Source organism: Euwallacea fornicatus, chromosome 27 (genome assembly GCF_040115645.1).
Source record: "Euwallacea fornicatus isolate EFF26 chromosome 27, ASM4011564v1, whole genome shotgun sequence".
Taxonomy (NCBI): Eukaryota; Metazoa; Arthropoda; class Insecta; order Coleoptera; family Curculionidae; genus Euwallacea; species Euwallacea fornicatus.
Window position 1 is genome coordinate 1,049,357 of NC_089567.1, and position 23,540 is coordinate 1,072,896.

At 36.6% G+C, this 23,540-nt stretch overlaps 1 protein-coding gene and 1 long non-coding RNA gene across 5 annotated transcripts in view; one reads left to right on the plus strand and one right to left on the minus strand.

The window, feature by feature from the left end:
* LOC136347215 (uncharacterized) overlaps window positions 1–21,000 on the plus strand; it is a 37,700-nt gene extending 16,700 nt beyond the window's left edge. For 2 of the 4 annotated variants that reach the window (XM_066296980.1, XM_066296978.1), the window contains exons 2-7: window positions 10,326–10,469; window positions 10,531–10,635; window positions 16,375–16,788; window positions 16,845–17,072; window positions 18,284–18,559; window positions 18,757–21,000. In XM_066296980.1, the coding sequence (XP_066153077.1) occupies window positions 10,590–10,635; window positions 16,375–16,788; window positions 16,845–17,072; window positions 18,284–18,559; window positions 18,757–19,310 (1,518 nt within the window). In that variant the 5' untranslated portion in view covers window positions 10,326–10,469; window positions 10,531–10,589 and the 3' untranslated portion in view covers window positions 19,311–21,000. The remainder of the gene's footprint in view (window positions 1–10,325; window positions 10,470–10,530; window positions 10,636–16,374; window positions 16,789–16,844; window positions 17,073–18,283; window positions 18,560–18,756) is intronic. The other 2 variants (XM_066296981.1, XM_066296979.1) reach the window with 2 other exon arrangements.
* On the minus strand, window positions 4,775–15,574 carry LOC136347225 (uncharacterized). Its single transcript, XR_010733461.1, has 2 exons — window positions 15,407–15,574; window positions 4,775–5,010 (listed from the first exon to the last, which is right to left on the minus strand). It is a non-coding gene; the product is annotated as an uncharacterized lncRNA (long non-coding RNA).
* Window positions 21,001–23,540: the final 2,540 nt, after the last annotated feature.

The following is a 23,540-nucleotide window of genomic DNA, read 5'->3' on the forward strand; positions in this document are numbered from 1 at the left end:
ATGACTTTTTCGTCGCAATTGCTGATAAAATTGAAAATAAACCTCCTCCAATCCATATCCTTAACATTCGTGTTGAAACATTTCCATAGCATAAGGTTCGTTTAACGATTCAGGAATTCGGTTTTAAAAGTAGAAATTTGCGCTATCATTCATAATATGAGAAATAAGTTGTCCGTTAATCATAATGACACGCGAATCAATCTAAGCACATAATTTATTCTCAAATAAGGAATTTGGATTTCGTAAGGGTCCTGTATGCAAGAAGATTGTTGAGGGATTCGAAAGCGGACATTGCCTTGATGTTGCCTTATATGATCTGCAGAAGGCTTTTGATTGTGTGTTGAAGTTGTAGCTTTTTAATGTCTCAGTGCTCCCTTCACTGCTAAATGGTCGATATCTATCTACCTATTTATTGTGCTGTAAAAAAAAAATTTGTTTCCAACCACCGTTCACCAAGAATTTTTTCTTGTGTATCGATCCCATTGTGTATCCGGTAGAAAGAGAATTGATCATTCACTTTTTGACCGAAAATATAATTTTCCTACTCATAAACTCAAGGCAAAATAGTATGTGTAACTCATGAGGAACGTGTTATGATACGTAAACATGATTACATTTCCTACTGCAACATAATACATTGTTTTAGAAAGTCCTTAGACTTGACACTGATTTACGAGTAGTTCATCCTTCTTGCTTTAACACGTACCGATAGTGGATGCATCTCATCGGCCTTTCAATAACCCAAGCAGTTAAGTAAGTCATGGTATCTACCTATATCCCAGTAGTACGTTAATTATGTATATATAAGCTATATATATAGCGTATATATGTGGCAGTTCAAGCTCAATTTTACCCTGATGATGAGTCTTGGTACTGACGTCAAGTACCAAGCAATTTGAAACTTTTGTTAAGAGGGCGCAAAATCTGGAATTTATATGTATACAGGCTGTCTACTAAATGATAGCATTAATTTCAAAGGGGGACTCCTTGTCACATTTTATGAGAAAAAGTCTTAATGAACGTATGTTCTATCTTACTTCATTTTCGTGATACAGGGTGTCAAAGTTTTTTTTTAGTTTTTCATAAATATCTTAGGATTTAAGGGCAATATCTCGATGAAATTCAGAATTCAAAGCTTTTCCGAGATGGGAAATTTAAATATGATATCGGTTTCACCGCAGTATGTGGGGGGCCGTTATTACATGTTCATTAATAAATTCATTTTTTCATGAAATGATGTTCAAAGAAATTTTTAATCGTTGATATCTCGAAAACCATTGCTCTGAGAGTTTTCGACCAAGTATACCTTTTTTGTTTAGAATCGACGGGGGAACAAGATGTAATCTATTAGAAGTCAAAATGCTCAAAGCGTTAGGGCACATTTAACACAAGAACATTACTGCAGGTGACGCCCCCTACATATTGCGGTAAAACCGATATCATATTGGAATTTCTCTCTCCAAAAACCCCTGAATACTGAATTCCATCGAGATGTTGCTCCTCCTTCTGAAAATATTTATGAAAATTCGAAAAAAAACTTTAATCCCCTGTATCACGAAATAGAAGCAAAATACGACATACGTTTATTATGACTTTTTTTCATAAAATTTTACAAGGAATCATACCTTGAAATTGATGCCATCATTTAGTAGACAACCTGTATATATATAGTAGAATTTGTAAAAAAGAAACAAAAATGAAACAATTTTATCAACTGCTTGATGATGCTCGATATCAATAACATGCGAAGATATTTTTATCGTCTTAGTTCAAATATGCAAGTATTAATTCAAGGCTCCCCTCAACGTAATCGTGACATGTGCTGAATTTTAGGACGTGAACGACGTGTACTGATTTCTAATCCGGGTTTAAATCGACCGAAAGTCGTCACTAAGTCAGTAATTACAAGCACTCTGCTAATTAAGTGTTTAAGCATTTTACATTCAAAAATTCAATTTTTCAGGAAGGAGATAAAATTTTTGGCCCATAATGACTCGATGCATTAAGCCTAAAATGACCGATAAAATAACTCTTCAGGGGGTTGTGTAATATCAAAAAAATGCTCATGGAAATTTATATCATCTAAGTAATCCAGCCTCAAAGTTTAAATAAATAAAAGGATATCAACAGTCTTTATTTGAATTCCTGGATCCTTGCAAAGCTCTTAAAGTCATCTTCAACATCGCAAAAAATCGGTACTAGTTAAGTATTCCTGTATCTCAGCAACGAAAGAAGATTTTTTTAAATACATTTGTGCCGCCGTGTAGACCGCATCGAATTAATTAATTTGTGCTATTTTTTGGGGCAAATGTTCCACATGTTCCAGAGATATCGACATTTAAATTTTGAAAACTGGGGAAAAGTAGGCAGCTTCACCCCTTTGAAAATGTTCAGAACTCTGAAATTTATTTAAACTCAAAAGTCGGGAGCATCCTTTAACCCTAAAGGTCAAAAACATTTTCTAGTGGCGTTGATCTTGTAACAAATAAGGGAATAGATTTAATCGTTGATAAAGCTTTCCTTCCCCTTTGTAGCCAGGTAATTCCAGATACTTCCAGATATTTCAAGCCTAGTGATGTTACTAAATGTGTCTGTCGCCTCGTGCTTACATATATCATTATACACGACCATGATGTGGTTCATCTATGTCTTATCGGGAATATTGCCTTGAGACAAGCAAGAACATTGAAACCGCACTAACTAACATTGTAACGTGGGAAATTTCGTTGTTGTAATTAGTATAATCCTGGTTCTAATCGTTTTGGTACACTCGCTTATCTTGTTATGTCAGTGGTAGTGGTCATGCTGAAGCTGGTTACAATATCTAGAAAAAACTCATCTAAACAGATTATAAAATTGTTTCTGAACCATGCCTAAACGTCACTCGTTTTCAGTTTTTTTTCAGTTTCCATTACCAGTTTTTCGAAGATTTCTCAAAACAAACTTTCTATTTTAAGACTTTCATTACGTTCGATGAACCATGGCGGTCAACCTCCCAGAAGAGTGTGAATTCCTCATTAAGTAAGTAATACCAATAATAGCGCGGCTAAATGGTCTTCTAGGAAAGTCAATAATATGCTATTTCAGTCTTCTATATGTTAATTCTTGATTCACTGAATTTCAGTAGAATTCGCTTAATTTTCTTAGAAACTGCGATCACCGAAACGATTAGCAATATCGTAGCTGCGGTTAACTTCTCCTTTATCAGGGTTAAGGTTGCTATGATGAGGGTCGCCACGAGGTTATGACTTAATGAAATTTTTCCATTCAACGTAACGAGTATTTCTAAACCTTTATGGATTTCTGGCCACACAATATCCGACGAAATACCATAAAGTAATGCTTATAGCACTCGTTATTTTATTTTATAGGTGCAATTATTATTTATAAGCTCTCGTGATTTGTAAGTATTGTTAGAAACTTATTATTTGTGCAAATATATCCTACATATGTACGTTTAAAGCCATTGTTGTCTGGCTACATAATTAAGGTCATGACCTTCAGCTCCAGCTTCGTTCTTAGCTTAAGATCTCTTGAGTTTGTACTTATCAGAATCAAGCCTGCGCCTTTCATCATTTAATCTGTTGCGTTTGCAAACTTTTGCGCACTTATTGAAGTGGGTATAAAACCCATCGAGTCATGCGAACCCATCGATTTGGATGTTGATTTAGGGAGATCCACTTTGTTCAACAATGCCTTCCAATTAAAATTTAATCCTTCAACAGTTATTGTTCTCGATATATCTGCTCTCAGATTTCTTTAAGCCTTGGCTGAGGCCCTTGACACGGTTGTTGTCCATACCCTTATAAGTGTGACGCATGAATGCTGTCCAGGTTTTCGTGGGAGTTGAATACCCTCTAGGCCTTCAAGAAGATGAACGTGAGTCGTTGAATATCTTTAAAAAAAATTTGCATTTGTACACTGTCGAGTGATACAGGAATTGATTGAAAAAGTGTTGGAAGTTGTAAATTTGTCATTCTTTCCAAAAATGATGTGAGTAAAAAGTGAGGAAACGCAAAGCTTCAATTGACAATAAAGAGATGATAAGAGAAACCTTTGAAGCCTCTGAGCGAGGAATAGAAAGTAAAACAAAAATCTTCTAAATATGAAAAAGATACGAAAATGCAAGAAAATGGTAAAAAAATATGTATGAATGTTAGAAAATGTGAACACAGGTTTATTGAATGAGTTAATTGAATTGTTAATTGGTTAATTGAATGGTTAAAGGTTAATGATTATATTAGAGGGTGGTCCAAAATCGAGGTTCCTCATTGGAATCTCGGGATTTCTAAGAGATCCAGTTCAGTTAAATTGTGGAAAAGTTGGGCCATTCGCTGCTGAGCAAAGTGCCTTTTTGAGTATTAAAAAATACCGAGTGCCTCACGCTCACTAAAAATATTAAGTACAAAATACTATCAATAAAATAAATAAATAAATATCAGATATTACTGCAAAATTTGTTTGTTTATGTATTAAATTCGCTCATTGATATATTTCTTCTCATGGAGGAAGATATACAAGAAGTTCATACTCCTTTCGATCATATGTAATCAACCTGTTTCGGAATATATGTGTATTCGTTAACCTGAAAAATTAGGTTAAATTTCTTATTTACCTTTTTGGCTTTAAATTAAAGTAAATGCAGATGATGAATATTTTGAAATTTAGTAAAATATAAGAGATTATTAATAAATTTGCATTAATATTCCTGTAGATAAAAAAATGGCGAAAATACGGAAAACGAGGTAAAATGTCGGAAATTATACTCAGAAACTTATATACTCAAAATGTATTGAAAAAACAGGAAATCTCTCAGAAAGAAACGTGATGTCCAAGTTCGATATTGCGGTTACCTCTCGAGGTTGCGGGAGTTCCGCCTACCTCCTCAGAACGGAGTATATCAATCTCAGCCCGAGACTTTCGATGCCGTTGGCCAATTCTCGAATGTCTAATGAAAAAATAGATCCCGATTTAACCAAGATCTTCTGAGTTCCCCAGTTTCATCCAAATCTGAAAATGATAAAATTCTCATTTGACCCTACGGATACGCTGGTGACACGTAAACCCTCTTTCTTCATTTTTAATCTGAAGAGGCGCCTGAAAAACCCGCTCGATCAGCTAGACCTTTACGGTACCTGAGACATTCCGGTAAATAACCATGGTTGAGTTACCTCAACCTGACCGTTATTTATTGCAGCCTCGATTGCAGCTTTAAACGATTCAGTATGGTTCCATGGAAGTTAGTATTTGAAGACGACCGTCCATTAACTTCACAGACATGAACGCCTTGTGTGAAACTCTTCATGTAATGGCCCAGTTTTGGATATATGACGTAGAACACTTTAAATAACAGAAGATGGTTTACACATGAGCGATCTGATCGACCTTATGAAGCTCACTGAAGCATTTATCGTCTTACAATGAGCAATAGAAGCGGTAATTAGTAGTTCTTTAGCCTTTTTGGGTCACAATGTCTAGGTTATCGTCTGATTATTTTGCTTGTGTTAAGTCGGGAATCCACACATAGAACAATGCAATGTTTTTGGTCTGCTTTAGAAGCTCACGACTGACATTGAATTCATATTCCTGTTAAAATCTTGGTGAGGGACGCCCAAGAACTTGGTCTCGAAATCTGGAGTAAGTCCCGGAATGATGGTTTCAACTCTCCGAATATGAGATGCGACGGAAAGCGAAATATTTATTGTTGTTATAATAATGGTGTTAACCAACGAAATTTTACTTTGTTGGTTATTTATCGAGGTCGCAAGGATAACAAAATCACTGATCATTTACTTTTCAGTGCTAATGAGTGAATAAATAATTAATTCCTACCGATGGCGCAGGTTGGCCCCGAAATGACAATTAATGCCTGAAAAACTGGGTGTTTGGCGACTAACGATAAATTACGTCTCTTCTTCCTCTTCTTTTTTTTTTTAATCTTAAATTTTTCTTTTTCTGGATAATTTTTTTCGTCTCTCACTTTCTCTGTCTCTTTTCTTTCAGCTTCTCTTCCGTTGCAAGTTGCTGTATCTAAAACTTATTTAGCCGAAAGATGGCTGTTGAAAGTAATATAATTAAATGAAGACGCGAAAGGTGTTTGGTACGTTGCAATTATTCCATCGAAATGGAAAGGTGGATTGAATGACGATGGTGATGCTGCTGGCGGGCATCACTTCCGGAGTTTCATCTCTTGGTGTGTTGGTTGTGTCTTGGTGTATCTGTGGTGTTTACATCTCGCAGGTGTAAAGAATAATTTTCCATTTCGTTTTTTTACTCTCCCGCTGTGATGCTTTATTTTCATTTCGTGCTTTGTCCTTCGCAGAGACCCACGTGGGCATTGCGTCTCCCACCAAATCCCCAAATGGTTGCTATCTTCAGATTGAAATATTGTGCAAAACGTGTCAACAAAATTGTGGGGGCATTTTTATTTGCTGTATGAATGTGTGTGTTTATTTGAATGTCGGTGTGTTCTTGGCACGGTTTCTGATCGTTATGTCTAGTCCAGTTTGTATGCGAAAATCTCGCCTGCAGCTATACAATTTCGTTTTTACTTAACTATCAGATATGTTAGGAAAAATAAAACTACCGAGCTCTAGTAACGCACATTTACGTCATTTTCAATAAAACCACAAAATTGTTTGTTTTTACTGTTGTGAGGGTTCCGAGGGCCATAGCTGGAAGTCGAACTTTTCCAGCGAGGTTTCATACACCTCACTCGGCTTGACAATTCGCTCATTTTCTTTATTAACCATCTTGCACCGATGATGTAAGGCATCAGCATACAATGGGAAGATACATATTTATATTTATCAACGACATTTCAGTTTTAATCGGAAATATTGCAAGTATTTCTACGAAATTTAATGTTTTCGATCAGCCATTTGCGTTAGGAATAAATCAAAAATCATCAGCAGTGATAAATTTTTTTAAAGGTCTTTTTGTTGTCGAATCTCGGGCTGCATTGAGAATTTCGCTCTAGAAGAATTTACGATTGGTTAAAGGTGCACAATGAACTACGATTCAATTATACAGGGTGTCCCACAAGTGTTTCATTATATTTCAGTGGGTAATAGTACATTGAAAAATAATATGACTCCCTATATAAACCATATTCCAATAATGCTTCATTAAGAAGATGCAGGGTGTTAAACTTAAAACACACCTGGAATATTTCAACGTATCAGAGTATCAATGAACAGGCGAGCTCAATTATGTATTGAACAAAATGGCCACCAATTTGAACAATTTCTATAATGTTATAGCAAATTAATAATATTTAAAACAAACTTAATATTATTAAAACCATTTAGAGAATATCGTGCATATAGACGGTATTCAATTTTTTACTGGCAAATGATACGTCGGACGAAAAAGAGTCAAGTGAGCATTTTTCTTCTAAATGAAATTAAACTTCTACAAATAATTTTTATTTTGATAAAAAGCAGTGGCGCACCATGTTTTTCTTTAAAAATGTGCTGAGAGGTGTCCGTACGTACGTCACTGGTGAAACGAAAAATAGCCCTTTTGCATAAATAAATGCGTCTACATTAACTCTCAAAACATGCCAAATTTCACTTACATATCTCAAACGGTTTTGAATATATCAATAAAAGTTAGATTTTTTAAGTAAAGTTTAACACCCTGCATCTTCTTAATGAAGCATTATTGGAATATGGTTTATATAGGGAGTCATATTATTTTTCAATGTACTATTACCCACTGAAATATAATGAAGCACTTGTGGGACACCCTGTATATCCGTTCCGTGCATTTTCCATCCAATTCGTAGAACTGGCGGCATGTAAAGAGAATGGATCAGGGTTGATTCTCACTCTACATTCCGTTTCCGGTCCATATCCATACGGGTGAATTTACAATAAATTACGGAATATGAGATGGAAATGGAACGTACAGTGAGAATGAATTTTTACCCATGCACAATGAGGTGTGACGCACGTATTCACAGGTTTGTGTGCGGAACGAAGATGGGATGTGAACGGAACGTGTAACGATCCATGCAGAATGATGGTGACACATCAAAAGTTCTTTGCTGGTAACGAGAAGTGCAAAGATTCCTAAATGAATCAGGTTAAAGATGAGACCATTTTAGTGTGAAATTTCATCATACAATAATTGCGCATAAATTGAAATCTGACCTAAGCGCCCTGTCTATACCATGACGCGTTGCGACCAACTCAGTGGTAAAATATTTATGTTTTGTGATTCACTGTTTGCCAATTAAGGGATTTAGTCGTAAAACTCAAAATTGCGTATAAACGATCCGATGATGATCACTGTTACTGCTGCCTGACAAAAACCAAAAATGGTCTATTTCCATTGAAGTGCAGGAGGTCAGTTATGTACCGTTTGTTATGCCGCTGAAGAAGTTCGGCCGACTTAACGAGAACATTTTTGGAATTCATTCCGTTCTCTTTAGATCTAAAAACCCAATTTTCCAAGCGGCGTTGTCGGATCTATTGTTCTCGGGTTGTTTAAGTGTCAATCCGTGATCAGGCATAAAATCTTATTGCTTCGGATTACACGATTATGTAACGCAGAACGCATTGCCCATATACAAGAGCTAACGCGTTCATTTCAACATCTCCTTAGCAATTTTCCGGTCGTTAGTTAGAGTTCCAAAAGAGTGAACCATTCAATTTAAATGAATTGAATTCATGGAAGTTCTCGTTGAGTTGAACCGTCCAGGTCGACTCGGAAATATCGAATTGATAAGACGAAGTTGTTCGTTAATTTTTTTTCCGGGCGGCCATAATTTTCACGACCGGGGCGCGCAATAAGGTTTTTTGCGCTCCCGCGTACGAGCACTCTAGAAAAAACACAAAGCTCGATCAGTATTACTGAAGCTAAATAGTTCATTGACGATATTAGGAACACTTGATCATTCTGGTAATAATCTAATTAGGGAACCTAATTTAATTGGGAACGGTGCAGACATAGTGATTTAATTAAAATTTGTGCGCTGTTTGTGACGTGGGCTCTGGCTGGTTCAGCCAAGGACTGTGCCGAAACGTTCAGCGTTGCTGGTGGTGTTTCACTTGTGCCGGCCTCCGAAACCGTTGATCTTATGATTCATTCAGTGTTTCTACATTTTAGACTTAAATTGTGCTCGATTTAGATGAATTTATTGAAATTTTGTGAAATCCAGTAGCGAGGCTTAAATTGCCCATCGTTGCGCGTTTCGGCCCTTAATGTCCGAGTGACAATAATACGCTCCACATACTTGGTGTACAAAAGATACATGGTTGTAGAGCAAGCAATTGAAGTTGAATCAAAAACTCATCTTGCTCTTTTTACGGTGAAATGTGCATTTTCTTCCAAGTCAAAGACCTGATCAATGAATCAATAGGCAATGACCGGCAAAGTGAAACTTTTAAGCCGACAAATATAATCATTTTCCCATAAACATCCGATTGACTAAACAGACGGTTTTACGTAAACCGCCGGCGTTCGATACCGCAACTGGAACTATGCTAATTTGGTTGAATGGAATAGAAAGGTGAAATTCACCTGTTATTGCACCGAGAAATGCCTCAACTTAATAGTGCTTTTTCTTTTTGGTGATGCAATGCCATTTAAACCTTTATTGATTTCTAGTTTGGGATTAAACGCAATGTAAATTATTTATGGGTCCAGTTAGCAGAGCTTTTGCTTTGGTTGCTGCGGGTTTACGACTCAACCAGACAAAAAAGCAACAACAGAAGAAAATGTACTGCTGAAGGAAGAACGAGAAGTAGCAACAACGAAGAAGTGAAAAATCGATAAACTGCGTTAAAACGCTAAAATACATTGAAGTATCCAGAAGCTCATAAACGTTTTTATGTATTTCACGTTCGGTAAATACGCAAATCGTATAGTACTACAATAATCGACCTTGCGGGCGGACTGGTACTATCAATCTAATTTAAAATCCAGCTAGTGATAAGAGAATTAAGTTGATTCGTAGTACTAGAAAAATTCCCACATTGTCAATAAAGTACTCTAATAACGCTACGTTACAATTCAGGGAAATAGAATATTTATCTAGTCAATAGTAAGGTTCATTATGCTATTTTCGAATCTAGACGAAACGTCAATAACCCCCCCACACTTCTTGCCTTTATCGTACATGAATTGTTCTGTTACCATTATCTGGATGTGCGACAACAGCTACGCGTTAAGATGCAAATGAAGTAATTAAGAACATTCATTACGCGAGCGTCGGGCCAGATAACGAAACTAAATCAAATTTGACCAACTCCAACACGCACTTCCCTCATTGCTGGCATGATCAATATGTTTATGACGCATATGATTTTTTTTTTCAGCTGATAAGAACAAGGTCAAGAACTTTCCCGCTGACGCTTCTGGCAAGCATCGTAAGAAAGAACAGACCGGCCCGGTGAAGGGGGTCTCCAAGAAGAAACTGGCGGAACGGGAGAATAGAAGAACTGCCAGAGCTAACGACAAAGGTAAAAAAAAAGAAAGAAGTCCTCACGCACAATATTCTTTCAATACTCCAATTTGCTCTAGGATTTAATCATCCCTGGTTGCTGGCCACGTTAAAGGGCCACGGTGGCAGGGTCCTGGATATGGACTTCTCGCCCAACGGAAAGTACCTAGTGTCATGTGCTGATGGTGAGTTTTCAATCAGTTATTGGCCATAAGCAGGAAATCGTGTACGTTTCGGCAACGCCGCAAAATCTAATGATTCCGATAATCCCAGTAATGCGCGATCCCATTGGGTAGATTTTGGGGGCACGTTGAGCTCTCGCCAATCAGCCCAACTTTCACGTCGTTCACGAAAATATATGTGTTGCCAACTCACGGGTTGTTTTCATGAAACCGAGTGGTTTACACGTTTTTTTTTTTTTTTTTTTTTAATTCAAAGGTGCTCGAATGTTTTGCCAATGGTGAACGATGTGGGTAGTTAAGTGAAGCCAAATAACGCAAATAAAAGTTTTATTTTTTCCGTATACCGTATTTCTTGCTAACTAATCAATTTTTTAAATAAATAGGTGTCTTGATAGGAGTTTTACCAAAAAGATAATTTCCATTGAAATGATTAAATAAAGGCAGATTACTGGCTAGTGTTACGCTTTTCATGAAAATAATCTTGCTGGCAAAGATGCTAAAATTTTTCTTTAAAAAAATTTAACAATCCTTCAAATGGTTCATGACTGTTGAAACTTCACAAATTCTGTATTTTAAAAATCATTATTCCGAAATCCCTTGAATATCAGCTTGATCACGCGAGAAATGTGATGAATTGACAAATTGTGATGAATTCAAAAATTTTACCATAATTTGGGGTTCCGTTTAAAATGGAAAGTTTAACCTTCCGATCTTGCTTTTATGTTATAGGTTCTCAAAAAAATGGGAAAATTCCTAATTTGACGAAACATTTTCCCATTTTTTGGGAAAACGACAAACATTAAAGCAACTTTTAAATAACATAATTTTTAAATTAAATTTTTTAAATCCCATTTACTCGTTTAAATTTCTCTGCTGGCATTTGAGGCACCGACATGTGCATTACCAATAGGAGCCATAGAGAATCCTTTTGAAATCAGAAAAAGACATATTTTGTGTTCTAAGAGGCGATATACAAGATGTTTAATTAAAAAAGGTAGTATTCCGTCATTTAGCGAAGCTTAATTGGTTCTTTCGACAGCCTTAAGCAATAACAGAAATACAGTTGTATAATTTGAGATTACTTTCCGCTACTATTTGGCAGAAAGGATTTAAGAGACGTTTAAATAAAAACTAAAATCCTGGACATTCGAGTGGGTATTAAGAATAATGGAAATGAATAAGTCTTAGGAAATTCCAAAGACGGATATAAAGAAATTTATCGAGCTGAGAGCAATGAAACGAAATTGCTTTCGTCGAACTTCACTTTTAATCATTTGCGAAATTTTAATCTTGACGTAAGTAAGTAATCTTAGTACTTACGAGGATAGCCCAAGTAGTACCTAACACTTAAAGAAAAATATTGGATTACATCTTAACGAAGTCTCCTTTGAGATTAACGCGCCGTTCCCAGCGATGTCCTATGGCTTCTATATCCCTGTTTATGGTAATAAGCTTCGAATGTTTCAAAACAGACATCAACCTCGGACTCCACCTCTCCATCATTAACAAATCTCTTTCCCCCGAGCTATTTTTCCAAGTATGGACATAGAAAATGATCTGGGAGGGCTAAATCTAGCGGATAAGGTGGATGAGGAAAAACCTCGAAACCAAGTTGATTGATTTTGACGATCACGGTGACGAACTGATACGTTGTCGTGATGAAACAAGACTTTCTTTTTCGACAAATGCGGTCGCTTTTTCCTGATCTCTTAGCTCAAACGCTGCATTAAATTTGTGTAACACTCTCCATTGGTCGGTTTTCCTTTAGGAAGATAGTCGATAAAAATAATATCGACGTGCATCCCAAAAAACTGACGCCATCACGTTTCCTACACTGGATGGAAGGGTTTTTGCCATTGAAGTCCATTTCCCCCTTTCAGGCCATTGTTTTGACCGCTCTTTCCTCTCAGATGCGGAATGGTAGACCAATATTTCATCCATTATTGTGAATCGACGCAAAAACTCGCCTTTATTGCTGCGAAACTTTGCCACACACTCATGAAACATACTGACTGTGCTGTTTTTGTTCATCTTACGCACAGCTTTCTCATATCTAATTGTTCGGTAAAATGCGATGTACAGTACTTTTTGAAATGTTTATTATATCTGCTAAGTTGCGTAATTTTAGCCGACGATCTTCCATGAGAGTTTAATGTATTTTTGCTACAACGTCTAGAATAGTCAGATCTGGAGTGTCATTGGGTCGACCGGTCACTGCGAAGTTCGTTTGACCCTTGTATGGCCGCGTTCAAACTTTGTCGCCCAATATTTTACAGTTGTTAACGAAAGACAAGATTGCTCCAGAGGGAGATGTAACCCCGCTTTGATGTTGGACGGACTAAGACCTTCAAAGTGAAAGTAGTGAATCACGTATCGATGACCAGTTCTTTTCACGTTCGCAAAATGTTAGTAAAATCACTTCCAAAACAAATACAAATCAACGTAGCACCCTCAAGCTTTAGACATAATTCTTTTAAAGTTAAGTCCTTGTTACTTAGGCAAATTTTCAACAAAAAAATAGCCATGTATCTGTCAGGTGGGGCACTTCTGGGACTCCGCTCAAATTCAGATGCACTTAGATTTTCTTTGTCACCAGTTATAAACAATTATTTTTATCTCTAGCTCAGCCGTGTACACTATTTTTAGAGTGACAACGCCCCTTTAAGCCACTTACTGTTTATACAAGAATTTGAAAATTAGCACACCATCTTCTGTCATACAGGGTGTCCCAGATCAAAGTGCAAATATTTTAACCATAGTTTCTACTAATGAAATTAACAAACACGTATTTTTTCTTTTCGTCCAAAAGTAGAGCGTTTAAGTTCTAGAGATCTCCGAATGTGGGGCCCCATTTGGAAAAAATAATTTGTGTTGGAAGAGCCTTCAAAGGATTTTTGTTAAATTTCGTGTACAAATATTTTTCGATCGTAGCAATTCACAAATAAAAAAATTAAATATACTGCCTTGCCGTAACATAGATATAAGGGCCGGACTATGAATATAGAGGCCGGTATTTATATAACCGTTAAATATTTCGATTAAGTGATTACACTACTTGATTATACCTTTCATTGAGAAACTTTTTTGTCTCTTGGAGATTTTTCACAGAATGCGTCGTTTTCTCATGGTAGTTATTTTAAAGCAATGCTTATCTTCCTCGGATTAGACCGTGTCTGCCTAAAGTTATTTATTGAATTACTTGAAACAAAATAACAAAGAACAATGAAATCGCACACTAAAAATTGTTCAAAGTGACCACGAGTTCCTGGACTTTTTTTAAATGATAAGAGTTATACTTTTCTTCAGGTAACACTCTTTGAATACTACTTTTTGGGATCATTAAGTCATGCTCGGCATTTCTTGAACTACTAATTTTATTGTCCTCAAAGTAATTGACTATTTCTTGCTCATCATCTGCCCCATGATGCTTAATATTATAATTTTCTCCTCGATGAGGAGCGAGACTACCAAATTCCCTCAACCTGATATGAACACTTGTAAACGTTCTTGCATTTGGAAGTCGTCGACTAGGAAATCACTGATGGTAGAGAACTCCAGCTCTATGAGCATTTTGTCTGCACTCACCATAAATCAAGCGAATATCAGCATACTCGGGATCGCTAAACGGAAGAGCCATCATAAAACAAAGAAGAATTCATTTTTATGTTATTTTACAATTAAATGTGGCAATAATAGCATTAACGAGTGATACCTACTGCTAGTTGACCAAAGTATGCTAGAAAATAACAATCAGAGTGATTTTTTTACAGGGAGAATGATGTGGCTATTCGAGCCATGGTCTACTTAACATCAACAAATTCCTGCAGGAAAAAGGCGTAAAATTTGGAATTGCTACTACGAGAAAACGGGGCATTTTACGAAAAATCTCCAAGAGACAAAAAAGTTTCTAAACGAAAGGTACAATGGAGTAATGTAATCACTTCATCGAAGTATTTAACGGTTAAATAAATATGGGCCCTTATATTCATAGTCCGGCCCTTACATCTGTGTTATGGCAAAGTTGTATATTTCATTTTTCAATTTGTGAAAAATGTTTGCGCAGCAAATATCGTGACAATCTGGCGAAGGGCTTCTCCGACGCAAATTATTTTATCCAAATGGGGCCCCATATTCAAAGAGCCCTAGGACTTAAACGAAAGACTTATGGACAAAAAGAAAAAATGCGTGTTTGTTAATTTCATTAGTAGGAACCACGGTTAGAATATTTGCACTTTGACCTGGGACGCATTGTATATGTCGGGGTAACGTTAGGAATTTTCTCCATCATCAGTAATTTTTACGTTTTATTATATTAATTGATAGTAAGGCAAGGCTGACGAATTCGCTACTACTTTGCCCTTCTTTCTAATCACTGCCTCCTTCACTTTTGCCATTCCCCGTGGTCCTCTCGGCTCAAGGGAATGGTACCTGTTCGTCCTGGTTTTCCCACAGGCCAAAATTCCACGCATGGTCCTTAATTGCGTTGGTAATAGGGACAGTGCTTTATCGTCACGATAAACCTGTCAGCCTGCTCCTCAGCCTTATTGCCAACTCAAATTTTACATTTCTCAACTTAAGAACTAATCTCCGACATATATAATATTACTCATGTCCCATTACGCGCTACAACCTTCGTTTTACAATTTACGCGTTTTTTAAACAAACAATACTCTTTTAAACAATTAATGCTGCAAAACTTACAGTAAATCATCTATTAAAAACTTCTATCAAGGTCTCTTCTCGTAAATGGATTTACAAACTAAACTAAACTAACCTGAATTTGAGGTACTTCGGTGCATTTCAAATTCAGTTCAATTTTCTCAAAGTTTCTCTCTGTAAACTATTAACAAACCTGAGAACTCTGTGCACCTCAAGTTAAATTAATTTTCTGCAGTTTTTGAAGTTCTCCAATGAGTTTAGGTTCAAGTTGTCAACACTTATATTAATAATCTGTGTTCAAGATCCAAAACATAGTGACGTTATTCGATCTAGCCAGTTTTGGCACCTTTCTAGTTGAGTGATGTAAGAAAATAACGAAAGCAAAGCGGATGTTTGTGGGGCGGTTTTTATTTATAACACTTCCTAAAAATACATTTTGTTTTCACTGAAATGCACATCACACCATGGTCTCACATACTGTATGTTCTTTATCTTTCCCCGTTCTAAGAAGGCTATATGATAGACGCCTCTTTATCAGTACTTACTACTGCCCATTCCACGAGAGTATACGCGTATTCACACAATTAGCAATGGTACTATTAAATCAAATGACTAACGGTTTTTTTTTTAATTTAAATATTTTATTTTATGTATTTGCAGCGTTCGAGTATTCTTATTATTGCGGATATTGAAAGGATTTGCTCGTCACGCTTCCTTCCTCATTTACTGATTCTGCAGTACGTGTCCTAACTGGCGAAAATGGTGACGAATTATTAATTGTCCTGGTTATATTAAATCATAGCGACGCAAACGAGAACCATTTCAACGCGGACGTTTGTAATCTTCGAGAGCAATATTGGCTCGAAGTGTCCAACATCCACGTGACTCCTGCCTAAACTCAAAACGGTCAAACGTGGGCTTTCCCGTCAAACACGCGATGAAGTTAAAAGAAATTCACATTTACGTTGCAGTCGGTATTATCGAACTTAAGTAACACTATTAGTGCTCCACTGGGTCTTAATCGTCCTCCCCCATTGAAGCGACTTCATAACTCACACACTCATCCTCTTTTTTCTTCTCCAGAAGATCCGGATCCTGGCGGTATGTCGAATTTCGATCGCAGTGAAGCTTCTCCGACCTCGGAGAGTTCACCAAGCTCGTCGGAGAGCACCAAAGAGAATTCCAGCCCCACCCCGAGCCCCACCTTCACAAGGGGGCTGACTCGTAGACAGCGAAAAAATCGTAAGCGAGAAACGCCAGCGTGTGTCCAGGCCAAAAATGATACGAAAATTGAGGCGAAAAAGAGTAATGAGATAGAACGCCTCCCTAGAGAAGAGAGGAAGATGGTAGAGGAAGTTAGGGGGAGGACGAAACGTGTGGTAAATCAAGGATTGTCCCCGTTGAAGGAGTTCATTGGTATGATCTTTTCCGAGGACGTCTTTGTTAAGATGTTGAAGGACAAGTACAAGTTGTCTAAAGAGGATATGGCAAGGCTAGGCAAGTACCTATCCTGGTTATTAAGGAACTGTTAATTCATTAAACTTAATCTTCAGGTTATCCTCTACGGCCAGAAATACAAATTCGCCTCAAACATTGTCAAAGCAGAATGCAGGATATTTCTTATTATCATTACGGCTTGTATCCTGTAGCTGTCAAGAGGCAGCACAACTGGGATGTAAATGCTGAAGAGTTCATCCCGAAGAATGAAAGTGCTGACAGTGGCAATGGGAGTGGTGGTAGTAGTAGCAGTAGCAGTGAGGAGGACAGTAGTGGAAGCGAAGGTAAGCAAGTGGCACAGTTGGGTCTGGCAATATTAGTTGTAAAAAACAGGGAGCAAATAGGGAAGAAAAAAAACGATTTCATGGTCTTATGCTTTGAAAAACTTTTATTGGTCATAAAATATTTTTTTGCAATCCCGAATAAATTATTTTTTACGATTTATGTTTACTTAAAGCGCGACGCAATAAGGATGATCGTTTTTTTACTTTAATTTTTAGCTACAAGGGTACCAAGCAAAATCTCGACTCTTTTTTCTGGCATTGGAATAATTTTCAAATTAAATACTTCAATATTATAATCATGCAAATGATCTCACTTGCTGAGATTATATGTGGTCCTTGAATTCATGACATGTTGGCGGGTTTTATCTCCATTTTTGCAAAAAAAAAAACATGTTTTCAGGTCTGCTTTAACTCCATCGAAATCAGTAGGTTTAAACATAGTCACCTGTAATTGAGCCCCTATGACGATTACAATTTTTCAAAATTGCAATTGTAAATGGGTCATACATATAAAAACTGGATTGAGCTCTCTCTAATTTACCAAAAGAAGAAAATCTATATCGCTTTATTTTTTTATAGTTTGGAGATAAAAAGCGATTATCTTTAACGTGTCGTAGTTAACAATATGAATAGAAATATAAAAATAAGTAAAAGAAACATTCATTATGAAAAAAACGTGTTTAACAAGAAAGGAAAAAATTGTGAGGAGGAAGGGCTCTTCTTAAAATATAGGTTCAGAGGAAAATATACTCTGCCAATTTAGAACTTGGGAGTTGTATAGTGAGTATTCGGTTATCAGAGAATAGGACACAGGCAAATCACCATTTTTTCGTTACAAAAGTTATTCTAGCGGCATAAAATTTTGAATTTTCTCTTTTAATATTTCACAGAATAGAATTTAGCTTAAAATCGATTCTCAAAATCAATGTTTTCATGACATCATACGTGATGAAATTCGCAATTAAAAAATGGTAAATCAGTGAAAATCATTTTTACACAACACACTTTCTGATATTATATAACCAGAAAATTTTGTGGATTGTAAAATATTTTACATTTAAGTTCATAATTAATTATTATTCAAAGGTTATTAATTAGATGTTAAAGCCCTTAACATCGACTTAAAATTACCATTGAGATCATGCTTAGAACGCCCATGCTTTACCCTCAAACATATCGAGCTAATCAATGTTTTTCATTTCGAATTGCAGCTTCAGAAGAATGCTCTCCATCCATGAAACTTTTACCTGGTACTATTAAGATGAAAGACGCCCGAGTGCGCGTCTGTTCGCGTTGTGGTACCTTTTTTTATACCACGTCGAAACAGTACTTAACCCTGGACCCGTGCACGTATCATCCTGGAAGAGTAATAACTTTGAGGGATACGTGCGGTCCCATGCAATACAGTTGTTGTGGGGGCATGCATGGGTCCCCTGGGTGTGACGTGGCAAAGGTTCATGTGTGGGCTGGGCCTAGGGAGCTAGTTGGTAAGTTACTAATTATTATTACGGTTTAGTGGTTCTGGAAGCCTTTGTTTGTCGTCTTCGGTGTTATTCATGTCACTTCATGTTGTTCCTACTGGTGTCACTACTAGTGTCACTGTTCGTGGTATTGATGCACCTCAAGCTTCTTTTACCTTTTTTTAACCTATCCAAACATTTAAAAATGATTTCTCCTTTTCCAGTGAACTCGTCCTACGTGGAAACTGAAGCACCGAAACTTAAAAGGGAGGACAACAATTACGGCGTCTACAGCTTAGACTGCGAAATGTCCTACACAGTCAAGGGCCTTGAAGTGGTCAAGGTAACATTAGTAGATATCAGTGGCACTCCTGTCTACAACGAATACGTAAAACCCGTAAACGAAGTCGTAGATTTTAATACCAGATACAGTGGCGTGGACGAACACCATTTTATCAAACACAGGACGAAATCGTTGGCGCAAGTGCAAAGAGACATCATGAAATTTGTTTGCAGTGAAACTGTCTTGATAGGGCATGGGCTGGAAAACGACCTCAAAGGGCTTAAGTTGATACATAAAACGGTGGTAGACACCTCTTTCACATTCCCTCATTTCAAAGGGCTCCCGTTTAGGCGGTCGTTAAAAAATTTGGCGCAGACTTGCTTGAATCAGGAAATTCAAACTGGTACGAACGGGCATGATTCGTTTGAAGATGCACGCGCGTGTATGGAGCTGATGTTGTTCAGGTTGCGCAATGATTATCCAAATTGTTATTAGCCGCTTTATCAGCATATTGAAACAGTCTTTTTGGGTGTTTTATTGATTTTTTATTTGATCTATGTATTTTTTCCACTTAATTATTTATTTAAAAACGCTCCTAGAAAATGGTTAAGAGTGACTTTATATTAGGACTTCTAATAGTAGTCTCCACAATTTCAGTGCGTTAGATGCACTTTTTATGTAGCAATCATGGCGATTTTTTTTAGAAACATAAGGATAAGGTTTTAGGAGAAACCTATAACCAGTATCACAATCTTCTGACATTTTTCTCGAATTTCTCTAAAACATCTGTCCCCTCATCAAATATTTTGACTTATTTCGATCTTTTTACATTTTATCTAAATATGTTTTTTGAATTCAAATCAATTTGACTGAGCATTTTGCTATAAGGATCTCACAGGAGATCTGAATACTAATAGGTTCTCAAGTGGAGGACGCAGCGGAACCGACTAAGTACCCATCAAGACTGATTATAATATTTTGGTAAAGCACTGCCCCTGTCCTCACCTTTCTAAATACTAGGTAAACATAGTTCCTGATGAGTGATTTTACTACGTGTAAGTTAGCTTTGTGTCTGGCGATTTTCATTACCTTTTATGAGGTGTAAATCGAGTTTTTTGGCCTAAAACTGCTTAAAACTTGGAATATGTGGTTGACTAGTAAGATATTTGCATGGCTCCAAATGATGCGAAAAAGACTTAGTTTGTGTCAATGGTTGTGACTCATGTTTTGATTTAAAAGGCGCAAGTCGTACTGGCTTTCAACTCCGTTATTGTTTCATCTTAATTATTCTTACATTAATTTTCCATTAATTATCGTTACATTGGTTTTTGCATGCACATGCGACTTCACCGTTGCAGAGATCTCTTCATGCTCGCCAGCTTTATTTATTTAAATTGCCACCATTTGTTTCACTTGTTTTGTTGTTCACCCGACATCCTAAGGGTAACTTTAGCCATTTAAGACTTTTATACTTAAGACAATCGATAGTATTAGGTAGAAACGGAAGTACTTTCAGCGAAAGAATCTCAAGTGTTTTCACAAGGACTAAATTGTGATATTTCGATTTTAGATTATTAAGGCAATTCGTCCATGTTTAGGTCTTAAGGGTGCACCATGAAATCGCGCTACTTGTACAATAAATTCGCACATATCACACGCTGATACGTTGGAAAGTTACGGTTTGACATGGAATTTTTATTCTAAGGTCAAATTCTAATTATATCTAAATATCGGCACGAGAAAAAATTAATTGAGTTGTAATGGAAAACTGTGTCTGGCCGTAACTTTTTACTTCGTTGTATACGTATGTCTCGTGAGTTTTAAGCGACTCTCAAGGTGCTACATCGGTGCTGATGCAATCAGTGTTCTGTTAAATTCCCAAAAATTCAGAAATTTCAGGAAAAGTGCATTTCCCACTTTAGGTCTAGACTTTCACTGCCCGTGAACTATTCGCTGTTTTTCCCAACGCTTACTCTTGGCACGTCACTGGAAGTGTAAGTTTCGATCTCAGTCCTAATACTTATAAGTATTAATTTTAATTAGATTAAGCATAATCATACTTTTGTATGTTTTTTTATAATGTAGCAACTCTTAAGGCGTAATGGCTGTGTGTCTGAATACAACACGTTGTAAATCAATAAGAGATATTTTTGTAATAAAAAATACCCATTGAAATGTTATCAAACTTTTGTTTTATTTTTATCCCGAAGTTATGTTTGCCATTTGAGTGTTATCCATCGGCATTTATGGGTACATTTCACCGTGCTTCCAAGCCATGTTTGTCCAATTAATATTTAGTTTTTTTATTTCAAAAAACGTTCAAGATGTTGCATATCTGGTGTGTTTCTGAAGCCAAAAAGAATTAAACACACAAGGAATTTTTTCCCCACCAGCTATAAAACATCCAAATCGGCGATAGGTGGTGATTCTAAATAATTACGTGAGTAATTATAAAAATTACATGATACATTAAACCACTTTAAGGTCAAGTTGCGGTCCAACTTGAATTGAGGTTTATGCTGTGACTTATCGGTTAGATCTCCAGTTTAACTGCAGGTCAGTTTTCAAAAGGAAGGTCATTTGTGGGTTCCAATAAATTACGAACTGGTATTGGATCACACAATGCTACTTTTGTCCTAATAGCTCCGTACATGAGTACATGAGTTATTCATAAATCATATACCATCATCGACGCCAAATTTTTGGAAAAAGGGTCACCACGTGGTCCTATATACACGACTCGAGTCGCAACCATGATCAATGTACGATTTAAAAATAGAATTATTTAGCAACTTTCTACGGCAGGTTCTTAAACTTTCTCTTGCCCGACAGCCGCATAATAAAATCTTCCAAAAAAATTCGAATCAAAGAGGCATCATCATCAACGTAACCAGTTGGCGTATAATTACGATCTTCACAAGGTTGTGAAACGTTACGCCCGGTTACTTCTTCTATGGTGGTGATCAAATTTGCAGACGACACATCCATTGTTACGACGAAAGTAAAAGTGACTTAATTAGACTAATTCAGAATCAGACCTTTGAAAAAGTGTAGTGATTCTCCGCAGCATTGTGCTGTATGGAGGTTTAGTCCTAGTATTTTTCTTAGTCGTTCTGAGCCTTAAGTCTTTCTCGGTGAGGTTCCGCTTGAGAAAAGTTCACATGCTTTTAGTTACGAGGGATTAACGAAATGTGAACATTTTCTCTTCTTTTATTGAGATACGAAGACAAATATCATTGCCAAATTTTTCTGGGCCACTGCTTCACAAGTGCTAAAAAATGGGTCACACGCAAAAATCCGTATGCGAAGGCTCTCAACAGTATGCCTTCTCACCATTTTACTGGACCCACGCACTAGTGAAAGTGTTGCAAGGAGGAAATTTCTCTTTTTAGTGCTGTAATGTTAAGTAACAGAACAAATGTTCGTATGAAAGAAGCATTGCAATGCTGTAATTAACCTTAATAATTTTTTTAAAACTTGAGACCCTGTTAAAAATCACAATATGCCCGTTTGTGGTGATCTTCTTTAGATGTCTTAATCCCTCATCTTCAAAAGTCATCCACACTTGCATCAACAAGCAAAGCTAAACACATTCGTCCTGTAGCTGCAATTCTAGACTTTGTCCGTAATCTTTTAATAACTAATTAGTGTTTTGTGGCATAGAAATTCCTTATCATTGACGCAAGATCAATTTCTCGTTACATCATCATATCAAACTGGTATTATTTAACAATGTAATATACGCACGGGTACTAAAATCCACGAAAACATTTGGCCAATTATTATTATTTTGCGAAAAGCCTTGGCTTTATCGCATTCCCAAATCGCAACTTATTTTTCACATGATATTAGATCTGTGTCACAATAATTGGTGTGTTTTCTCGCTGTGGTGGCAAAGGACGATTAAAAATTCAGAAAAAATATACAAAAAATTTGATCAATAAATAGGCATAGAAAAGGATAATAGAAAAAGTTGTACCAGTGGCCGAGCTTTTTAGTGCTGCCTTAATTCGGTGCCACATAACCCAGATCAGTGCAATAAAGTGGTACTGCATATGCAATAAAACCGCTAATAACATTTTTGAACGTAGAACCATTGCGGCAGTACGTGCATGCCATTTTTTGCAACAATAATAATTTTCCTTGCGTTGAATGATAATTATTCTCTACTTGGGCCGTTATATAATCCTTGGAAGCGCATTGTTTGGTTCGTTATTTTTATTTATACAATTATTCCATTTTTATGAATACACGTGCGTTTCCCATAATTGCACAGCAAATATTTGGTAAAGCAGTGGCAGAGTAAAATTTAAAAAAAAAAAAAAAAAAAAATTTGGCGAAAAGCATATTTGCCGTTCGAAATAGTTTCATTTCATAAACTCAAATTTAACAAATTTTTCCTGTAAATTTTGTCTGAGTTAAGCGCAAAATAGTACTCAGAAGCAAAATTTTCAACCTAACAGAAGATCAACTGTTTGTGCAATTTTTTCGTACATTGCACATTCGTACGATTACCAAGTCAGTTTTTTCTAATTTTGGCAAGGAACGTAAGAATTTTCGCAATCTCATCATGGTGATTAAACTCGTTTTACTTCGCTACTAGTAACAACACAATGAAAGCAACATTTATTTCGAAACTCAGACAAGTGGGACCAGTAAAAACAATGGATGCTGCAGTTCTAGACATATTTGCAATTCTGCACATTCTGTAGTTCTACACATGTA